Below are 22951 nucleotides of genomic sequence, written 5' to 3' on the forward strand. Positions count from 1 at the left end.
ACAGAAACCTGAACTGAAAAATAACTATACCACGTCAGGCCACCAGTGCCACTGACAAAGTTTTAAGACAAAAAAGATGCATAAATGATTGTGAAAAATCACCTTGGTTTCTTTCAGAATACATTTTGGGTCACAAATTGCTATCCAGCCAAATCTCCAGCCAGGTACAGCCCATCTCTTTGATATAGCTCCAAGAGTGAGTATTGGAACAGTCTCCCCAAAAACACCCATTGGCACAAAAGGAGTGCTACCATAGACAAGGTTCCCATAGACCTCATCTGAGATGACTAACATACCGAGCTTGTTTGCTGTATCTGCAATCTAAGTCAGATACAGGCACATAATAAGCATAATTACACGAATAATGTAAGGCTACCTAGCAACCAGCATTGTATAAAACTCCTTACTAACCCTGGACAAATGCTCATAGTTATACATAGAGCCACAAGGGTTATTGGGATTAATAATCAGTATTGCAACTGTTGGGTTATGATCCAAATTCTTGGGCTGAAGTAAAGCGGGCCGAAGCAAAGCGGCCCATTAGCGTTTAGAGGGACTACACCATCTATTAGTACCATATTGCTAATAGACGAGGCTATGGGGTTTTTTCCTCCCTATATATATGGACCACCTCCTCATGGAAAAGACGCATCATAGACTTCTATACGGGAAGACCCCAAGTTAGGGTATCCCCAAGTTGTAAATCTTCATTATAACCACACCCAGATATAGTGAAGATTGTTGTTGGCTGGCGCCCGTGGTTTTTCCCTCTCGCATTGGGAGGGTTTTCCACGTTAAATCTCATGTCTCTCTGCGATTGATCTTGTTTACTTCGTCGTTCCTCCGCCATAGCGTATAACAAGTGGTATCAGAGCTGAGTTTTTCAGATCAGGGCAACACGATGATGTCGATGAAGTTTGATCTACCGCTACTCGACTACAAGATGAGATTCTCGCTATGGCAAGTGAAGATGAGGGCGATACTCGCCCAATCACAGGATCTGGATGAAGCGCTTGTTTGCTTCGGGAAGAAGAAGAAGGAAGAATGGAGTCCTGAGGAGAAATATAAAGATCGTAAGGCTCTATTGCTCATTCAACTTCATCTTTCTAATGATATCTTGCAAGAAGTGCTGCAGGTGCAAACTGCTGCAAAACTTTGGTTGAAACTGGAATCGATCTACATGTCAAAAGATCTCACCAGAAAGATGCACATGAAGATGAAGTTGTTCTCGCACAAGTTGCAGGAAGGAGGATTGGTGATGAATCACATATCGGTCTTGAAGGAGATCGTGGCCGATCTGTTATCCATGGAGGTAAAATTTGATGATGAGGATTTAGGTCTTTTGTTACTATGCTCACTGCTCGGTTCATATTCAAATTTCCGTGACACCATATTGTTAAGCCGTGATGAACTAACCCTAGCGGAGGTTTATGAGGCGCTCCAAAGTAAGGAGAAGATGAAAGGTATGGTGCAGGGTGAGTCGTCGTCCTCCAAGGGCGAAGCGTTGCAGGTAAGGGGCAGATCTGAGCAGAAGTCCTATGACAACAACAATCGCGACAAGAGCCAGCATGGTAGAGGACGTTCAAAGTCCAGGGATCAGAAGTTCTGCAAGTACTGCAAGAAAACGAACCATTTCATCGAGGATTGCTATAAGGTAAAGAATAAGGAGAAGAGGAATGTCACATATCAACAGAAAAATAAAACTGAAGGTAATGCCTCTGTGGTCTCTGGTGCTGATAGTATTGATTCAGGAGATTGCCTTGTCACATTTGCTAGTTGTGTTGCTGGTCAAGATGAATGGATACTCGATTCGGCATGTTCGTTTCATATCTGCATTAATAGAGAATGGTTTAGTTCTTATAAGCCTGTGCAGAGTGGAGATGTCGTACGCATGGGAGATGACAACCCATGTGAGATCGTGGGCATTGAATCAGTTCAGATCAGGTCACATGATGGCATGGTTCGCACGCTGGACGATGTGCGATATATACCAAGGATGGCAAGAAATCTCATCTCCCTCAGCACACTCGATGATGATGGGTACAAGTACTCCGCTTCAGGTGGAGTTTTAAAGGTATCAAGAGGTTCTCTCATTTACATGGTTGGTGATATGAATTTTGCCAAGTTATATTTGCTTAGAGGAAGTACTTTGCATGGTTCCGCTACGGCTGCTACTGTCTCTGATAATAATACTAACCTCTGGCATAAGCGTCTTGGGCACATGAGTGAACTTGGTATGGCAGAATTGATGAAGAGAAACATGCTGGATGGTTGCACTCAAAGTAAGATGAACTTCTGTGAGCACTGCATTTTTGGTAAGCACAAGAGGGTAAAGTTCAATACCGCGGTACATCGCTCCAAAGGTATACTTGAGTATGTACATGCAGATTTGTGGGGACCTTCCCATAAGACCTCGTATGGTGGTGCAAATTATATGCTAACTATCATTGATGATTACTCTAGAAAAGTATGGCCTTATTTTCTGAAAGGTAAAGATGATACATTTGCTGCTTTTAAGGAGTGGAAAGTAATGATAGAAAGGCAAATTGAGAAGAAGGTAAAGCTGCTTCGTACTGATAATGGTGCTGAATTTTGCTCGCATGAGTTTAATGATTATTGCAGGAAGGAAGGCATTATTAGGCATCGCACCATTCCATACACTCCGCAGTAGAATGGTGTGGCTGAGCGCATGAATAGAACCATCATATCGAAGGCTCGTTGCATGTTGTCCAACGCAAAGATGAGCAAGCGTTTTTGGGCAGAGGCCACCAACACCGCATGCTATTTGATCAATAGGTCGCCTTCTATTCCACTCAACAAGAAAACTCCTATTGAGGTAAGGTCTGGTACACCCGCTGATTATTCACAGCTGAAAGTTTTTGGTTGCACTGCTTATGCTCATGTTGATAATGGAAAATTGGAGCCTAGAGCTATTAAATGTCTGTTTCTTGGTTATGGTTCTGGAGTAAAAGGATATAAGCTATGGAATCCTAAAACAAGAAAGACTTTCATGAGCAGGAGTGTTGTTTTTAATGAATCTGTGATGTTTAATGACAGTTCTCCCATAGATATTGTACCAGACAGATCTGATGATGAGCAGCAGAATGTGAGCGTGCAGATGGAGCACATGGATGATCAGGAAGATGAATTTGTTGATGACACTATTGATACTGTTCAGCACTCACCTCTTGTTTTGCGGCAAGACGATCAGCCTATTGCACTTCGCAGAGCAAAGAGGAGTTGTGGGCCTCCATCCAGATTGATTGAAGAGTGTAATATGATTCATTATGCTCTTAGTTGTGCTGAACAGGTGGAGAACACTCATGAGCCGGCTACGTACACTGAAGCCATTGTTTATGGAGATTGTGAGAAGTGGATCTCAACTATGCAAGAAGAGATGTAGTCCCTGGAGAAGAATTGCACATGGGACGTGGTGCGTTTGCCTAAAAATAAGAAGACCGTGCGTTGCAAATGGATCTTCAAGAGGAAGGAGGGTATATCTCCTAGTGAGCCTTCGAGGTTCAAGGCAAGGTTAGTAGCTAAAGGCTTCAGTTAGATTCCAGGTGTTGATTACAATGATGTGTTCTCCCCAGTTGTGAAGCATAGCTCAATCCGTATATTCTTTAGCATTGTTGCTATGCGTGATCTTGAGGTTGAGCAGCTAGATGTGAAGACAGCATTCTTGCATGGAAAGCTTGAGTAGGAGATATACATGGACCAGCCAGAAGGGTTCATAGTGCCTGGTAAGGAGGATCATGTTTGCAAATTGAAGAAATCCTTATATGGTTTGAAACAGTCTCCTCGTCAGTGGTATAAGAGGTTTGATTCATTTATGTTGTCAAATAGCTTTAAGAGATCTGATTATGATAGCTGTGTCTACATTAAATTTGTTGATGGATCACCTATATACTTGCTGTTATATGTTGATGATATGCTGATTGCTGCCAAAAGTAAGAAAGAAATCATTGCATTAAAGGCTCAGTTGAGCAGTGAATTTGACATGAAGGATCTTGGTGCCGCTAAGAAAATTCTAGGTATGGAAATTACTAGAGACCGTGCTTCTGGTTTATTGTTTCTTAGTCAGCAAAATTATATTCAGAAAGTACTTCATCGTTTCAACATACATGATTCAAAGCTTGTTAGTACTCACATTGCAGCTCACTTTAAATTATCAGTTTTACACTGTCCTAGCACTGATGAGGAAGTTGAGTACATGTCCAGAGTTCCGTATGCTAGTGCTGTTGGGTCTTTGATGTATGCTATGGTTTGCTCTCATCCGGATTTATCTTATGCTATGAGTATGGTCAGTAGATATATGGCTAATCCTGGTAAAGAGCATTGGAATGCCGTTCAGTGGATTTTCAGGTACCTGCGAGGCACGTCGGATGCTTGTTTGCAGTTTGGTAGGACTGAAAAAGGACTTGTTGGCTATGTTGATTCTGATTATGCTGGTGATTTGGATAAGCGAAGATCGCTCACAGGTTATGTTTTTACCATTGGAGGTTGTGCTGTGAGCTGGAAGGCACATTTGCAGGATGTTGTTGCGCTGTCCACCACTGAAGCAGAATATATGGCTATTTGTGAAGCAAGTAAAGAGTCAGTTTGGCTAAAAGGTTTGTTTGCTGAAATTGCTGAAGTTGATTCTTGCATTAACCTATTTTGTGATAGCCAGAGTGCAATTTATCTCACTAAAGATCAGATGTTTCATGAGAGGACAAAGCACATTGAGGTTAAATATAATTATGTTAGATATATTGTTGCAAAGGGCAAGCTGAAGGTATGCAAGATTAGCACTCATGAAAATCCTGCTGATATATTCACAAAGCCAGTTCCTGTTGCTAAGTTTGAGCTTTGCTCAAGCTTAGTTGGTATTATTGTTTAGCCCAAGAGGCTATTTGGCGCCGAAGGTGTTTTCTTTGTTTGTTTCAGGGTGAAAGTTCGTTTTATGCTACAAGAAGGAATTTGTCTCAAGGTGGAGTTTGTTGGGTTATGATCCAAATTCTTGGACTGAAGTGAAGCGGGCCGAAGCAAAGCGGCCCATTAGCGTTTAAAGGGACTACACCATCTATTAGTACCATATTGCTAATAGACGAGGCTGTGGGAGTTTTTCCTCCCTATATATATGGACCACCTCCCTCATGGAAAAGACGCATCATAGACTTCTATATGGGAAGACCCCAAGTTAGGGTATCCCCAAGTTGTAAATCTCCATTGTAACCACACCCAAATATAGTGAAGATTGTTGCTGGCTGGCGCCCGTGGTTTTTCCCTCTCGCATTGGGAAGGTTTTCCACGTTAAATCTCGTGTCTCTCTGCGATTGATCTTGTTTACTTCGTCGTTCCTCCGCCATAGCGTATAACAGCAACAGTATTCTCATCTGCAAGAGCTTCAACAGCTTCCAAGTCAACCTCCCAACCTCTCTCCGGAACAAGATCATAATGGCGTACTTCCATGTTATGAATCACAGCGTGCGCTTCATGTTTTGGGTAACTAGGCCTTGGGAGCAATATATTGACACCTGGTTGGCCAAAAACAGACATCACAGTCTCGGGCCATGTTTAGTTGCTCCAAAACTCCCAACTTTGACACTATGCAAAAAGAAGATTCCCCATCACATCAAACTTGTGATACATGGATGGAGTACTAAATGTAGACGAAATCAAAAACTAATTGCACAGTTTTGTTGTACTTTGCGAGACGAATCTTTTAAGCCTAATTAGTCAATATTTGGACAATAATTCACAAATACAAACGAAACGCTACAGTGTGCTACAGTGCTAGTACAGTGATTTTGCACACCCAAACTTTAGGCAACTAAACAAGGCCTCGATTGCTTGGGTGCATCCAGAAGTGAGCAGAACATCATCAGGGGAAAGCTTGTAAGGGAGACCAGACGATAGGTACTCTGCAACAGCTCTGGATTTAAGCAGAAAGTAAGTATTGACAAAAGAAATATGTCTTACGTGTACATACAAGATTTAACAAATTATTATATGTAGATGAAGAATTCAGTATGCTGTTATGAGACAATACGTTTCTCATGAACTGGTTCATATGTGTGAACAAGGTGGACAAGGAACCAAGACAGCAGCAACTCTTATGAAAATTATATGTGCAGATTGTTTCTCAGAACGTATTTTGTAAGATTATAATTTAGTAGATTTTACAAATATGTTGAAATAAATGCTAGTGGTTATTAAAGCTGCCCTCATGAGGACTACACTAAGAGCTCTTGGGGTTTTATTTTTACCATATTGCCAACCACTAACATGATAGATATGATCTTTTCTAACTCTAGCTTGCAACTCCCTCATGCCTCTACTGTAAGCATGTCTTTGAGTTATCTTTGAGCCTTTTTGTAACTATCTCAACATGTGCAGTGATTTGCATAAAGAAATTTTGCCACGGCATACATATGTGCAATCCTTTGCTCATCTGTGGTGTTGAATGCATCTAATAACCTATATCTGTAATCGTCGTTGCATCCAAAGTATTGAATATATCTAAACAATTCAAATTATAAAACATACAAATGTGCAATTCTTTACACATCTATATGTAGAATATATCTTTTAACATATATCTGAATCCTTGCTGCATTCAAAATATTGAATATATCTGAACAATTAAGGTTCCTTTTCACATAGGGAAACTAATTACAATGGTAACTTCTAGATCAGAAGAACAAGCAGAGTAGACTAAGAGGTCCTCACAACTCACATCTCACGTTCCAGTAGCAAATAAATGTCATATGAAAAATATGAATTCTCTAAACACAGAAACCTGAACTGAAAAATAACTGTACCACGTCAGGCCACCAGTGCCACTGACAAAGTTTTAAGACAAAAAAGATGCATAAATGATTGTGAAAAATCACCTTGGTTTCTTTCAGAATACATTTTGGGTCACAAATTGCTATCCAGCCAAATCTCCAGCCAGGTACAGCCCATCTCTTTGATATAGCTCCAAGAGTGAGTATTGGAACAGTCTCCCCAAAAACACCCATTGGCACAAAAGGAGTGCTACCATAGACAAGGTTCCCATAGACCTCATCTGAGATGACTAACATACCGAGCTTGTTTGCTGTATCTGCAATCTAAGTCAGATACAGGCACATAATAAGCATAATTACACGAATAATGTAAGGCTACCTAGCAACCAGCATTGTATAAAACACCTTACTAACCTTGGACAAATGCTCATAGTTATACACAGAGCCACAAGGGTTATTGGGATTAATAATCAGTATTGCAACAGTATTCTCATCTGCAAGAGCTTCAACAGCTTCCAAGTCAACTTCCCAACCTCTCTCCGGAACAAGATCATAATGGCGTACTTCCATGTTATGAATCACAGCGTGCGCTTCATGTTTTGGGTAACCAGGCCTTGGGAGCAATATATTGACACCTGGTTGGCCAAAAACAGACATCACAGTCTCGATTGCTTGGGTGCATCCAGAAGTGAGCAGAACATCATCAGGGGAAAGCTTGTAAGGGAGACCACACGATAGGTACTCTGCAACAGCTCTGGATTTAAGCAGAAAGTAAGTATTGACAAAAGAAATATGTCTTACGTGTACATACAAGATTTAACAAATTATTATATGTAGATGAAGAATTCAGTATGCTGTTATGAGACAATACGTTTCTCATGAACTGGTTCATATGTGTGAAAAAGGTGGACAAGGAACCAAGAAAGCAGCAACTCTTATGAAAATTATATGTGCAGATTGTTTCTCAGAACGTATTTTGTAAGATTATAATTTAGTAGATTTTACAAATATGTTGAAATAAATGCTAGTGGTTATTAAAGCTGCCCTCATGAGGACCCTGTTAATGTAACTGCTGGATACATCTTTGCTGTTTTCGTAGCTCATACAGTGTGGCGCCCAAAAACAATATATTATACCGATATTTGTAGTCATTACTCATTAGTGGCACATTGCTTAGAGCATTGGCATAGTCTACACAATGATACTTGGACCAGTAATTTCTATAAGAATATGGCATTTCACATAATGATGATTAAATATTACATGAATGTAATGAATCTAGCAAAAGCTATAATACACTATCAATCTATGTAATTCTTATATATATATATATATATATATATTTCGGAGACATTCAAGCGCCATTATAGCTCCAAGACTGTAACAGTAGCGAGACGAACAAGGGGGATGAGCACTGACCGGCAAGCTGAGAGTTTTGTGTCGCGGGATGGGTAGCCGTCGAACTGACCGGAGCGGAGGGCGGTGGCGACGGCCTCCACCGCCTCGGGAGCGGTGCGGTAAGAGGGGGCCGAGGAGGGGTCCCCGATGCTGAGCGGGATCACGGGCCGCGGGCCGCGCTCGTCCAGGCAGCCGTGGATGTCAAGGAGGTACGGCTGTACGCTCCGCTCCCCGGCTGCCGCGACGGCCGGGTTCGGCGACACGAAGAGCCATCTCCTGCTGCTCCGGTCACCCTCCATCGCTCCGCGGCAGGTAGACTGGATCTGGATGAGTGATTTGTCTGATTGATCGAGTTGTTAATGCAAGCTTGGCCAATGTGTCACTTTGTTCGGAAGCTTTGCTTCTGTGTTAGCTCGGAAATCCAATTCGTCTAGAGATCGTGTTTGACTGGCAACGAGTGTCGACAGTCGAGTGAGAGTGTTTGACTCGCAACGAGCGATGAATTGACCGGCCGCCTTTTCCCTCAAGTTTACTGCGACGTGTATGCCCACGTTTCCTTTTCTTTCTTATTCTTATTTCCTGGGTCCAACAGTCTTCCTTTTAACTTTCCCGATAAGTATTAAGACAACCCAATAATTCACTATAATTCTTCTTAAATAAAGGAGTAGTTGTGACTCTTCCAATACAATAGTTGGATTGGGATGAGATTATTGGAAGACTATAAAGCAACTCTCCCGATAACGGTAAAAGTGATATTGAGATATCCTTATTAAGTACTCCATCTGTTCGCTTTTGATAGGGATATTTTCAAATTTGAAAGATTCTTTTTTGATCGTCTTATTTCAGTCCAACTATCCATCCAGTTAATGGTTGTCTTCGGTCTGATGCGTGACTCTTCGTTCTTCCAACCGAGATTGGCTACATGGGCATCAAGAAATATAGGCTCTAATGATTTGCTTGTTTACGAGGACTAGTTAATAATATGATTAAATGGATGATAAGTAGGATGCTAGGTAGGATTGTTTTTCTTGGTCACTGCGGCATGAGAAAATAGTACTATCAAAAGAGAATGGAGCGAGTAATTATTAGGAAACATATTGGGAGACAGCTGGAGATTCTCTAAGTGCATAATTTTTGTTATGCACTTAGATATCGTCTATGTTTAGATGCATAATAATATCTATGAACTTAAAAAAAGCTAAAACAACCTACCATTTGAAACGGCAGGAGTATGATCTTATCCATCCCCGCTCGTGTATGTCCGTACGTTTTGAATCTGATCCAAAAATGCCTATCAATATGAATGTCTCGTGCATGTTCTTTATCATCCATACACATAATGTGATTTATATATCTGGATGCATGATCCTCTACCAATGATAATGTGAATTTCTTATACCTTTCTTGGGGAATCGGCCATGGGTCGCGGCCCGAGGGAACCCATAGGACCATGGGTTCTGGAGGTCCTCCAGGATCAGCGGGGTCCCTCCGAAGTCCCCCTACTAGCTAGAAGCCCTTGATGCCCCACGCACGCTGTCACGGTAGGTCGCCCTATCGGAAGGACGGGACCCCTTCGGAAGGCTCGGCGCCCTTCCGGGTGCAGAGGAGGGCCCTCGAGAGCCTCACTCCCGTTCGGGGGTCATATGTTTCCAGAAGTGTGGGGGTGAAGAACAAGGCTCCACCCCCCGCGGTCGCCTAGGGAGCAAAGGTCCACCCCACATGATCTCGGTACGTAACGGGCGTCCCGCGTGATCTCCTAGTACAAAGCTGCCATGTTAGCCCTAAACACGGAAGGTCTCCGGACGAAGCTACCACATTAGCCCTAAGTACGGAGGGTCTCTGTACTTCGAGGGGGGTTGTTGACCTTGCTACCCTGGGGGTGCCCTCACGCCAGGCCCGAACCCACGGGCGCTTTATCGAGGGCATGTAGGCCTTTTGCACGAAAAGGTCCTGCTCCCTGAGGATATAAATAAAGTGGCACATGGTTCGACCAAGATACAACATTCAAGCCACTCAGTTCCTTACAAGCTTTTCTGGACAAGTGCCTTACCCAAAAGCAACCCTCTACTGTTCGGACTCTTTTTTACCACCAACAACCCTCTTCTATCTTAACTCTTCACTTTTATTGTCACATACTCCCTCCGTCCCAAAAAGAATGATTTTATGGATTGTCAGAATGATTTTTTGGATTTTCCAGACATATCAAGGCACATGTACCCTTAGTTATTTCAGTTTGCATATAGAAAATAAGAAAATATGTTTCCATTTAATCATGCATGCATGAGATCAACGAGCCAAATTATACGTGCATAAAATTTAAATCCTAGAACATCATTCTTTTTGGGATAAATTTTGAATGCCAAAACATCATTCTTTTCGGGATGGAGGGACTACATGATACTCCCTCCATCTTGTAATACAAGGCATACAAGAGTTCAAAATTTACCCTCAAATACAAGGTATTGTAGGCACATTTGGATCATTACCATTTAATTCTTTCTATAATTAACAAGATAAGGATGAATGATTAGTGGATTATTACTAAAAATAAGTAACTCAGGGTATATACGTCTTTTGCTACTCCTGCTAATATGTTCTAAACTCTCTATGATGTGTTGTATTTCAGGATGGAGGGAGTATCTTACACAGGTTCAAACGGGTCATTCAGGATTTCAGATAAATAAACCAGACTTATAAACACAATTACAAGTCCTCCCCTATTCCATGCGGCAGTGACTCTGTCTTAAAAACAATTGAACAGTCAAGCAGCTAGGCAAGCGGCAACTACTCCCAGAGAAGCTGGCTGAGAGGAAATAGATTCTTAAAATACTGGTACAATCAAATTCGTTCGAAACCAATTCTGATTATTATTTTAGATGGATTCTAATTATTTTAGCATATCCAGACGCCCTTTGGCTGCTTCGCTCAGATATCAGAATTTGTACATGCACGACGACGTATCCACGCCGGCACCCGGCGCGTGGAGCCATGGTGTGCGGACAGCGCCTTCGTCGATCATTGGGCGCAGCTGCGCGCCTGCAGCCTACGCCGGCCGGTACGCCCGCCGCTCGCGTTCTCCTTGCGTTCTCATTGGGATCTCCATCCGTTACCAACTATCATATTTTTCATGTGGTGCGGAGGCGTTGAGAAAGGGCTTAGAACAACAATTTTTGCATTTTGGTACTCCGTCTTCTCAAATATATTTCTAGTGACATAAACGGCAGCTCACTTGGCCTACTTCCATAGCAAAATACGCTGAATGGAGTACATATGACTGTGCACGCACAATTTGATAATTCATATGTGCAATTTATTTTCTATAAGCATGCGATGTTTTCAAATAGTGATGATTAAATATTATACGAAAGCACTTTTCATGGTAAATCTATCAAAAGCTTTGCATTGATCTATGTAATTCTTTGTACACCGGCATTCTCATTTTTGCCTTCCGTTCTTAAATATATGACACTGTTGACTTTTTCAAACTTTAACTAACAACATTTTTTAAGTGAATTAGTTAAATAAAATAAAATGAGTATCATTACATCTATAATGAGAAGTATATTAGATTTAACATGTAGGTTTATCTGTTTGGAAACACAATTGTCAAAAGATAAACAGTCAGATGAATATAGAAAGTCAATGGTGTCATATTTAAGAACCAAGGCTTACCGTCGATCTAAATTCCCTCTCCACAAATCACGGCAATAGCACCAACAATGGATCATGCACCATAATTCCATAATAATCACGTTAGGGTATGTTTGTTTCCACCCTCCTAAAGTTTTAGCTCCTAAAAGATTTTAGACAGTTTTTAGGCACCTCCTAAAAGTATGTTTGGTTCCACCCCCTAAAAGTGACTAAAGGCACTACCCTCCCACCATGCCCCTGTGAGTTTTCTGGCGCCAAAATTGGTTGGCCTGCTAGCGCCATTTTTGCTGATGAGCTGGTGGCGCCATTTTTTCTAGTTCCTGTCACAAGACAGTGAGGTAGCTACATGCGGGATTTTTTTTGAAGCCACATGTTTATTCCATTATGTAAAAAAAAATGCACACAAATGTATACACACTCGTCCATACAAAAATTTGACACATCAATAAAATCATCATTACAAGTTGACATCTATGCTCTACTAAACAAACCATTGGCTATCCAATCACGGAACTCGTTCATGTTTCGATCTTCGTCTCCATGACGTACATTTGACACATTACCCTGAGAAGAGGATCCTTCGGCGAATGGAACATAGTTCTCATCACGATCAACCAAATCAAAGTCCACATCTATCGAAAAACTCTCTCTAATAAAATTGTGTAGTGCCATGCACGCAATAATTATACGGCTTTGCTTTTGCATTGGATAGCTAGGAAGGTCAAGCAATATCTTCCACTTCATCTTTAGAACTCCAAACGACTGTTTAATGACATTACGAAGTGAAGAATGTGAGTAGTTAAAGAGTTCTTTTTTACCTCTTGGCATTGGCCCTTGTCTAAACTCCGCAAATGGTACTTGGTTCCTTTGTAGGGTGCAAGATATTCCGGTCGATTTGGGTAACCCGAGTCAACAAGGTAGAACTTGCCTGCGCATTCATAATACATGAATTATGTAAGTCACAGACCTAGTGTTGTAATAATAATAAAATGCATGCAACCTAGGTCATTACCTTCAGGTGGGTGCGGAAACTTATCTCCAAACTTGTCAATTGCATCTTTGAAAACCCGCATGTCATGAACTGACCCAGGCCAACCAGCCACCACAAAGGTAAACCTCATAACGAAATCACATATGGCCATGACATTCTGACTCGTATACCCATGTCTTCCCATATGTCTATTGCTCCAATGCAATTGTCAAAGAATGGTGTGAGCCTAGGGCTTTGGAACCTAGGATGCACAAAATTAAACTCAGGGTCCTTTGGCTTAATGATGTCAACTGCTAGCTTATTCACACTCTCTAGCACTTTATCAAACTTTCTACAAATTGTTTCTAGTTCACACTCTCTAACACTTTATCAAACTTTCTACAAATTGTTTATAGTGACCTTGTGAAACGGTCTTCTAAAAATTATTTCTAGTGACCTTGTGAAACGATCTTCAGCTTGTCTAAGAGATTGAGGTGCACCACATATCCATAGAAACAGCCCTAAAGCTTCCATTGATGACATCCTCTTAGTTGATTTCAATCCATAAGATTCAACTAGCAAACTATGCAGCCTCAGAAACAAATCTTAACTCATTCTAAACATATTATAACAAGATATGCTATTTTCTAGTGTTCTCATGACCCATTCAAATCCACTTTCTGTTGCTATTCTTAGTTAAGATTTTTCTCCTCTTCTTCCTACAATGCAAGATATAGGACTGTATTCTTTGATCAAAGTACTCTCTGTCATCGTCCTCTTCATCCCATTGGTCATCCCATTCTTCTTCTTCCAGCAACGACAAAAACAAGCAAATCAGTACTGTCCATTAGAATATCAGGCATACAAACAGCAATATTATTCAGCCACCAATAATACAATTAAGACATATAAACAGCAATATACAAAGCATATAAACAGCAATATAAAAAGCAATAAACACTAATGAAATAACACAATTCACAGCATTGAGTCCACACATTCATTCAACACCACAATACATGTCCATTAGAAATTAAACAACACAATTGAGCCATAACAAAAGGTTCTGCCATTAAAAGATAATTCTAGTTCTTAACGAATGAAACAACACAATTCAGATAAACATAGCAGTCATTCCATGTCATTCCATGTCTTCCTCAACCAAATCAATTTCTCCTCATCATCGTCGATCATGTCAAACACATCTTTGTAGTACTCGTGCTGAAACAATCTTGTTGCTATGCCAAATTCAGTTGATGTGGGACCAGCTCCAGCCTGCTTTACCAACAACAGACACCTCTTTATGTCATCCTTTTCCTTCTGCTTGTTTTCCAAGTCCTTCTGTTTCTCCATCTCCCTCAGATAATGCCTCTTTTCCAACTCAAATTGCTTGTACTAGTGTTTTTTTTCCAACTCATCTTGTCTCTATTTTTCCATTTCTTGTATTGTTGCTTCTTCCTTACTCCTAGCAACTTGTAACTCAACAAGAAGCCCCTGGAACATCTTGACCATTGGGCTCTTACTCTTCTTGTTTGGGCTTGTGGCTGTGCTTGCAGTGCTATTTGTTGTCTTGCGGCTGCCACTACTCAGAGGACTTGCCAGGAACTCCTCTTCCTCTTGTTCTTCACCTTCATCATCACCTAAGTCTACCTTCTCATCTCCCTTCTCTTGAGTTGATGAACCTGGTATGACAGAAGCTGCTCCATCCACTAAATGTCCTTTAAACATCTCCTCAAGATATCCAATATATGTTGGCACACCAAACATGAACTTTCTACATTCACTTTTTCCCTGTATAACAGTTAAGCATCTTATCAGTACAATAAAAACAGACCTAGTGCTACATATACAAAGAAAGTACATGCTTGACAACATTACAAACAGGTTACCTTTAATGCCTTTTCCCACCAAGAAGTTGATGCTACTACAGTGCCATCAGGTCTTCTCCCTAGACCTGTATCAGTTTGCAACATGTTCCAAAATGTGTACAAAGTCCTACACTGTGGCCACCTATTTTTGAGTTGCTTGATAGAAAGGTTGAGTCCAATCTTTAATAGCATTCCTTTTTTCATGTTACAATAACCTTTACGTGTCATTGCCCCTTTAAAACAATTCCCTGCCCAAATTTCCTCAACAGCAAGTTCACAATAAGAATGTGTGTTTTCCTCAGACCATTCAGCCCTGTCATGAAGATTCTATAGCAGAAAAGAAATTGTCACACTAAGCATTGCAATGACACACAATTCAAAAATAAAATAGCAACAACACATTTTCCTACCATAGCAGAGGCAACATTTCATACAAGAGAAATGGAAACCATGCATATCAGAGAGAGTGTTTCAGAAAGGGGAAGCAATTTACCTGAGAGAGAGTTTCAGATGGCATGCCCTGTTCTTCTTCGCGGGCATCAACATTCACTGGATTTTGATAGCCGTGGCCTGCAAAGAAAGCTTCACCACGTCCTCCTCTCAAACTTCGACCACCACGGCTAACACCTCTCCCTCCAACCGAAAGTTTGCCTTGGCCTCGTCCAAAACCAACTTTACCCCCGAGCAAACCTTTGCCACGACCACGCCCTCTGCCGGCGGCTGCTTGCACACTCACTCCAGGGGCCCGATGAGGGACTGCCTGCTCAAAACCGACCTCGTCACCCTGAAGGAACTCTTGGTAGGACTGAATATCGGAGAAGAAGTCCGCTTGTGAGTTGAGATCCAAATGCTCCATGTGCTGCCAGGGAGCGGATAGAGAGGGGCCGCTGGCGGAAATAACAGGGTGATATCATCTTCGTCCGCATTAGGCTGGGATCTGCGAAAGCTGGTGGCACCGGAGGTGGAGCCTTGAGATAGAAAGTCCCTGTAATTGTACTTGTCCATCAGGCGTGGCCGAATTGGGGAAGGGGACGGCGCAATCCACCTGCGCACGAAATTAGATCAGCAATAGGAAGGAAGAATCGTAGATCGAGAATAGGAGAGGGAAGAAACTCACCCCGCAGTCCCAGGAGTTCGTCACGAATTGGCTGACGGCGGACGCCGCGAGTAGGAGGACGCGGACGAGCCGACGAGGATACGGCGGATGGCGGCGGCGGGGATCCGGCGGGTGGCGGCGAAGATTCGTCGAGGGAGCGCCCGGACGGCGATTTGTGGCGGCATAAGGCGGCGTCGATGGCGGATCTAGCGGCAGGCGAGTTGGGGTAGCGTAGGGAACGGCGACAAGGATTGCGGGGTCTGCAACCCGGGAAGGTTGGACTACGGGCGGCGGACAGGAGGGGGAGGGTGCGGACGGAGTTTCTTGACCATGGGCGACGGTGAGGTAGGTGGATCTAGCGGCATCAGGGACAGGGGAGGTAGGTTTGGGAGGCGGCGGGGTTGAGGGTCAAGGCGGGTCTGGCGCGCGGGGGGAGGCGGGGTCTGGCGTGCGGTGGGGGTGGGTGCGGGGGTAGGACGGGTCCAGAACCGATTTTAGTCGGTTTTAGGGGGGGTCAGCGTCTAAAAGATTTGGACCTTCTAAAAAGATTTTAATCACTTTTTAGGAGGAGTGTTTGGCACTTTAGTCATATTTTAGTCACTTTTTAGGAGCTAAAGTTTTAGGAGGGTGGAAACAAACAGGCCCTCAGTTAATCTGGGTTTTAGATTTCTGAAAAAGAAACAAAATTAGCTTACGATGCATGATGGCCGATTTTGAAAAAAAAAGATATTTTTGGCCGAAATCATTCACGTGTTTATAAATTTTAAAGCACCGTTTGCATACAAAATGGAAAAAATAGTAAATTAATCAGTTCACATTAGTTTGCTGCAACTGTTAAACTATGTTTCATGAATAGTTGAGAGGCCTACCATTGGGAAGGGTATGGACAAACCCACTCTTGCTCACACCCAAATCGAAATAATTATTACTAGCAGAAGTGCTCGTGCGTTGCATGGAAGGAAGAAAATCATTGCGCGCTCCAAAACACAAGGCATACGCCACCAAATATGTTCCAAAACACAAGGCATACGCCACCAAATATGCACGCATCAAATGAGGCTGGGCTCAAAAGCAGGCCGGACTTTGTTGTTGCTTGCACAATGCAGATGTACGTATAGCCATGGGCCTTGTCCAGCGGACATTGCTTGTACGAGTCTTTCTTTGTTGCTGCCGTCCGACCGCATGCACACAACAGCGTGCACATAGTGATCAGCCCTGCCGGCACAGGCTCAGCCTTGCAGGCCCACCAACGACGCGTGGAGGGGAGAAGGGCACACGGAGCTCATAGCTCTGTCTGCTTCATACGCCGTGCATCGATCGCTGGGGAGGAGAGTGTGGGGCCAGGCTGGCAGCTTCACGGCACGTGAAAGCTCTCCTGTCCAGCCATCCGCTGAGCTTTATCTTCTCACCGCTCATTCTGTCCATGAGACTAAACTTAAGGTTTGCTTGTTTTTCTTCTATCTGCAGTATCTATTGCCTCTATTCCTCAGAATTTCTGGCAGTTTTCGCTCAATAGATAAATGTCTAGCACATTATTTCGCAGGTTGATCTTATTGAGTATGTTGAAAAGCATGAGTTTGTATTTGATGTTGTGTTAGATGAAGATGTTTCAAATGATGAGGTGGGCACAAATTGCATAACCTTTTTCATCAATGTTTAAAGTACTGTAAATTCATTCCCAGACACTGTCTTCCTTCAATTTTCAATTTACAGGTTTATCGCGAAACAGTAGAACCTGTTGTTCCAACAATTTTCAATAGAACAAAAAAAAACTTGTTTTACTTATGGATAAACGGGTATATGTCCGACCTACTCTAGATACATCCTATATCTGTAGAATACTTTACATCATGGCAACTAATATCCTCCGCTCAGGTAGTGGAAAGACCTACACCATGAGGCCCCTTCCTCTTAAGGCCTCTCAAGATATCCTGAGATTAATGCACCATGCATACCGCAACCAAGGGTTTCAATTATTTGTCAGCTTCTTTAAGATATACGGTGGCAAATTATTTGACTTACGTAATGATAGGAGGTGAGTTGCCACAGAATTTGTGATGTTCAGGAATGGTGTGTATCCCTGAGTCTGCTATTTCTCACATTCTAAATATCTATTGCTTAATGCAGTAAACTTTGCACAGAATTTGTGATGTTCAGGAATGGTGTGTATCCCTAGGTCTGCTAGATCGATTGGAGCGTACCTCGCAAGCGCACCTGCGCGTGGTAGGGATGGGCAGCGCCTCGGCCCTCATCTTCGGGCGGCCACTTGTTCTCCTCCCCCAAGCCGGCACGGCCGCACCCACGGCTCCAGCTCGCCATGGTGATGGACCCGAAGAGGAAACGAACGAGCCGTGGCCTCCCCGCAGAGAAGCCACCAGCCCCACCATATCATGAGCCTCTCCGTCGACCGCCACCCCCACGACGCCGTTATGAATGAATGCTATGAAAAAATAGGCATGTACATCATTTCAAATGCAAAGATCGAGTTTAAGTAATAAAATTCTCATCATCTACTTTTTAAACAAAAATGCAGGAGCTCTGATGCTCAATCAAGGATAAAGAAGTTGTGAGGTAGAAGCCATGCCGTGCCACACCACCCTGTGAAGGGCAGCATTGGGAGAAGCCCCTTAACACAACAGAGGAGGTTACACAACTTGGTTCATCTATTTTTTATATCCAAAAAACGTTCTGTGCATGTATTCTCATCATGAGTTGACTGGCATGCTTTCAAATATTTATTTTACTCCTAAGAAAAGTACAAGATACGAACCAGGGCCTCATTATCAAAGACGAACCTCACTCTTGTAGGCTGCAGAGAAAGAATGCAGCAAGGCCAACATTAGAAAAATACTAAGTCATAGTTAAACAGAAAAAGGACTTAGAATATATCAATTCCTTATTTTTATCTTTAATAATGATACAATTGGGTTCCTAATAAAAAGATACAATCAGGAGTGCTGAGTTAAATCGTTATGTTGCTGATACCAAGAATGAAAACGCATGGATGTCTGCAAAAATAATTGATAATTTGGGTTGACTGAAATGCTGTAATATATGCCCTCGAAAACAGTAATATTTATATGCTCCACGAGTTAACTTGCAGATGCTCTTGTAGAAAAGAATATAATTCTATGATAAAATGTGATCATCATGAATTCAAACAGATGATCTGAACTCCAAAAGCAGTCTGCTTAGGATATGCAGACCTGGAACAAAAGAAGCCGTCGCAATAGTCCTACAGGTGCAGCAGCTAGAAGATTGTCTGCATATGCAAAAGCACCAGCAATCCCTGCATTTGGACACTAGCTGTTATTAAATCCCTTAATAACCATGCTAAGCACTTGCCATCTTCTTCTGTTGAGGTTTAAGAATATGTTAAGAGATGTTACTTACTAACTTCAGAGCTCACCAAGTATAGCAATTGGTAACCTATAGTCGGGATCAGGGACAACTGTTTAAATAGTACGAAGATCAACAGGACCTACACCTCATCGATGATTACGGGAGAGAGGCGCGGAGCGAATCAACGTCGTCACCTGGAGTCGGCGGAGGCGAACTTGTGGAGGCGGCCAGCGGGGAAGAAGACAACGAGCGCGACTTGTGCGTCGCAGAGCACGGAGAGCTTGTAGGCCTTCTTGAACAGCCCGCTCCGCCGCTTGGAGAAGCGTACCTGCCGGCTGGTCCGGTCCTCGATCCGCCGTAGCTCCACCCGCTCGCGCTTCCTCTTCGTCCCCTTCTTCTCCTGCTGCAGCATGTCAAGCTCCACCCGCCGCTCCATTCCTTTCGCCCCAACAACGCCAACCAATACCAACCTCGCAATGAGCTCGAGCTCGCTGTCACTTCACTCCTGAGAGGGAGAGGCATAGCAGATCGGGGCCTCTGGGGAGGATATAAAGAGAGGATCGGAGCAAATCTTGATCTTGGGGACTTGGGGTTCGCTCCCCGCTGGCCGCCGCGAGGCCGCTTTGCCGCCTGGCCCCCCTGCAACGCCACCACCTCCCCGCCGCCCGCCTTCGCTCCCTGCCGCCCGGCTTCCCCGCTCCACCCCACCCTGCTTTCCGCCGTCGCCGCCACCCGCTCCCGCCAGATTCGGGGCGCGGCTCGGAGGAAGGGATTACCGTTTCGGTTTAACCCCCTCCCTTCCCTCCTTTCTCCACCGGAGCCCCCATCTATTCAGCTTTGGATTGCGAGTTGATTACCAAAAATTTGAGGGGTTATTTTTGCAAAATGTCCACGACGGTTGGAAAAAGCATCGGTTGAAAGAAACATCCTCTCTCTAATATTAGTCTAATATTAGGTATAGATATAGATTCACTCGTTACCCTTCCCAATAACACCCATATCCAATGGATAATTAATTTTGTAATATATATAGAGGATGAGATTAAAATGCACTCACGTGCATTGTACAGCAAATGCACAGACCCCCACCCGACTGTGAGCGCGAGCCGTGCTGGCGCGGAGCACGGCGAGCGCACGGCGGCACGCGGACGTGTGGCGGGGTCTTCCCCAGTTCCATTCACCGATTCCTTCATTCCCTCTGTATTTTGCAGATCTGGGAAAGAAATTGGCGCGCGTGGCAGCGGGGTCCCCGTGATTCTTCCGGTCAACTGGTTTGCCTGGGAATTCAACTTCGAGCTCGTGTGTTGGTAAAATTAGTGTGTAGGTAAAATTGCCCCTCTCACAAATCTACCCGAGAAAAATCTACGTGATTAGCCTGATGCTTGTAGTGATTACTGCGGGTGACGAGCTTGTGCGTGGCATTGCGTTGTTCAGTAATGTTGGTATTTTTGAAGTTAATGTTCTATCATACACCTGTAGTGACTGTTAAAAAATTACTGGTGGTTAGCGTCACCTTGATTAAGTAATGTTTTTAGGTTTTCTATTATGCAATTTTTGCCATGTGCTGATTGTTAGTTCCGTTTCTGATATGAACATTGAAAATACATGTTTGTGCTTGCTGAATATAGAATTACGGAATTACTTTGGGTGTTGAAAAAATTACTTGTGCTACTGGATTACTGTCGGTTTGCATATGATTGCTTAAAATAGCTCATGAAATTACTGTGACATAGCACGTGAGCTGTGGATTGCTTGTGATGGTGAAAATTACTGAACTACTGTTGATCACAGGGCGATGATTCTAAAATCTGCGGTTTGTTCAAGACTATGAAATGCACTTTGAGACACTGGAAGCTGCATATGAAATCTACAGAGCATACGCAAAGGTTGCCGGTTTCTCCCTCAAAAAGAACATGAGGAGAGGGAACGGGTAGGAATTTTGTTGCTCGTACGAGGGAAAGCACAAGTGATTTCAATCTCGCTGGTTACTGAAGTAACTCGTGAATGTGCTTATTGAATTACTGATGGCGTGTGTGTGCTTATTCATGTACCGTGTGATTTTGCTGAACTAAAAACGAGTGTTGTTGGTTAGTTAAAATAGAACAAAACACATGCCGGTTGCAACAGAGGCAACCAACAAGTTGCTACTCGACGCAACATTAGCTAATTGCAACCATGGCAGTGATCCAGTTACAAGTAATGCACACGTACCACAATATCAATCGGGGCACTAATCTGGTTATAACTAGAGCAATTGCAACTGGTCGAGACCTCCAATTGCAAATAGGATAATAGCCCAGTTACAATTAGGATAATAACATAATTTCAATTACACTAGAAAGCCATGCGCACGCTATCGCAATTGTAGCCAGGAGACTAATCTAGTTACAGCTGAAGCAGTTGCAATTGGTCTAGTCCTCCAGTTGCAACTAGGACAGTAACACAGTTACAACTAAGATAATAAGCTAGTTACACATATCATCACAATTGCAACTACTTAGTTGACATATCCTCCTACCGCACACACACCCTAAACCAGTTGCGACTAGAGCATCATAAGTGGAAATCAAAGCAATTAACCGTCTGGCCGCGTATCCCCACGACGGCTAAAATGCACTCAGGTGTCCTCATGGCGCGCGTAACAACCACCCACCACCGCCAACCTGGTGAGTTCGGCTGCGCTTGCCTCACGCGCCAGCCATCACTAGTAGAGAATTGGCTTTCCATACGCCCCCTTTTGTCCTGGTTTAAAGTTGGTCCGGGACAAAAGGTTCACCAACCGGGACTAAAACTCGGTCACTGGTGGGGGGCTCACCAACCGGAACCTTTTATCCCGGTTGCAAAGGCTAATGGGAAAAAAAGACTCTGAGAGGCCTTTTATCTCGGTTTGAAACACCAACCGGGATAAAAGACCCCCCCTTTATCCCGGTTGGTAACACCAACCGAGATAAAAGGGTCAAGAGCCTTTTATCCCGGTTTGTAATACCAACCGGGATAAAAGGGGGTCATTTATCCCGGTTGGTGTTTCAAACCGGGATAAAAGGGCCCCCAACGAGATGACTGGAAGGTGACTGGAAGGGGATTAAATCGGGGGGACCCCCACGAGTTAATACAAAAGGATAGCATCCCCTACATAGTTAGATGTGGTGTGTAGGTGGGATGGTAAGGAAGCTACGCGCGAGGCTGGAGGTTGCTAGAGAGGACACTTTTTTTTTTTTTGCAGCGTCGGCGCTCTCGACCCTTTTATCCCGGTTGGTATTTAGGGTATTACCAACCGGGATAAAAGGGGGTCTTTTGTCCCGGGATGCATTTTCGGGATATTTGCACCCTACCAACCGGGATTAAAGCCCAATTCTCTACTAGTGCATAGTCCCCGCTCCACGATGCCTCACGCAGTGTCGGCGCCAGCCCTGGCAGGGCCATTCGCACTCTGCTCCCGCACCAGCCGCCGCTGCCAGCACTTTCCATCCCTCCCTTCCTCTCTCTCTCTTCCTTCCACCGGTGTCCTCTCTAGCACCGGCAGCTTGCCGCGGCCATGGCCGCGCCCCGTATGCTTGGTAAATCAGTGGTGGAGGAAAGGGGGAGTGAGACTGTGAGAAGTTGGAGAGAGAGACACGGGGAGGGAGGGAGGGCGCTAGTGGGCCCTCAAAATTCGTCCCAGCTAAGCGTGGAAACAAGATATAGCTTTTCTCTCCTTCTATTCTCTTTCCTCCGTGTAAGCAAAATGTTGAGCTGGATTACTACGAGCTAGCTGACGTGGAACTGTTGGAACAGGCCTTAGTTGGATTGCAACTAGATCAATGACCCAGTTACAACTAGGTCAATAACCCATTTAGAACTACGCTTGAAACTG

The 22951-nt window shown here is 43.6% G+C and overlaps 2 protein-coding genes across 3 annotated transcripts; both read right to left on the bottom strand.

Moving 5' to 3' along the window:
• Window positions 1-6480: 6480 nt before the first annotated feature.
• On the bottom strand, window positions 6481-8470 carry LOC117853535 (nicotianamine aminotransferase 1-like). The gene is made up of 3 exons (XM_034735867.2): window positions 8193-8470; window positions 7188-7527; window positions 6481-7097 (listed from the first exon to the last, which is right to left on the bottom strand). The coding sequence occupies exons 1-3, from the start codon at window positions 8468-8470 to the stop codon at window positions 6771-6773; spliced, it is 945 nt and encodes a 314-aa protein (XP_034591758.1). The 3' UTR covers window positions 6481-6770.
• A 4234-nt stretch (window positions 8471-12704) lies between these two features.
• Window positions 12705-19875, bottom strand: LOC117852089 (MADS-box transcription factor 51). Of its 2 annotated transcripts, none has more exons than XM_034734023.2 (6): window positions 19293-19875; window positions 18963-19045; window positions 18527-18565; window positions 15154-18196; window positions 14682-14987; window positions 12705-14583 (listed from the first exon to the last, which is right to left on the bottom strand). In XM_034734023.2, exons 1-3 carry the CDS (start codon window positions 19532-19534, stop codon window positions 18540-18542), a joined length of 351 nt encoding a protein of 116 aa, XP_034589914.1. In that variant the 5' UTR covers window positions 19535-19875; the 3' UTR covers window positions 12705-14583; window positions 14682-14987; window positions 15154-18196; window positions 18527-18539. The 2 variants fall into 2 exon arrangements, with proteins under 2 accessions (XP_034589914.1, XP_072149300.1); XM_072293199.1 differs by lacking the exon at window positions 19293-19875 and having other exon boundaries at window positions 15154-17173; window positions 17958-18196; window positions 18963-19279.
• Between the last annotated feature and the right edge of the window lie 3076 nt (window positions 19876-22951).

Source organism: Setaria viridis, chromosome 4 (assembly GCF_005286985.2).
Source record: "Setaria viridis chromosome 4, Setaria_viridis_v4.0, whole genome shotgun sequence".
In the NCBI taxonomy this organism is placed as follows: Eukaryota; Viridiplantae; Streptophyta; class Magnoliopsida; order Poales; family Poaceae; genus Setaria; species Setaria viridis.

Excerpts from the sequence above, each read along its gene's own strand:
- LOC117852089 (XM_072293199.1), bottom strand. The coding sequence starts at position 15,516 with ATGGAGCATTTGGATCTCAACTCACAAGCGGACTTCTTCTCCGATATT. Across the intron at positions 14,988-15,153 it reads CATCTGAAACTCTCTCTCAG|AATCTTCATGACAGGGCTGA; the intron begins GTAAATTGCTTC and ends TTTCTGCTATAG. Across the intron at positions 14,584-14,681 it reads GGTGGGAAAAGGCATTAAAG|GGAAAAAGTGAATGTAGAAA; the intron begins GTAACCTGTTTG and ends ACTGTTATACAG.
- LOC117853535 (XM_034735867.2), bottom strand. The coding sequence starts at position 8,470 with ATGGAGGGTGACCGGAGCAGCAGGAGATGGCTCTTCGTGTCGCCGAAC. Across the intron at positions 7,528-8,192 it reads ACAAAACTCTCAGCTTGCCG|AGCTGTTGCAGAGTACCTAT; the intron begins GTCAGTGCTCAT and ends GCTTAAATCCAG. Across the intron at positions 7,098-7,187 it reads ACTATGAGCATTTGTCCAAG|ATTGCAGATACAGCAAACAA; the intron begins GTTAGTAAGGTG and ends TATCTGACTTAG.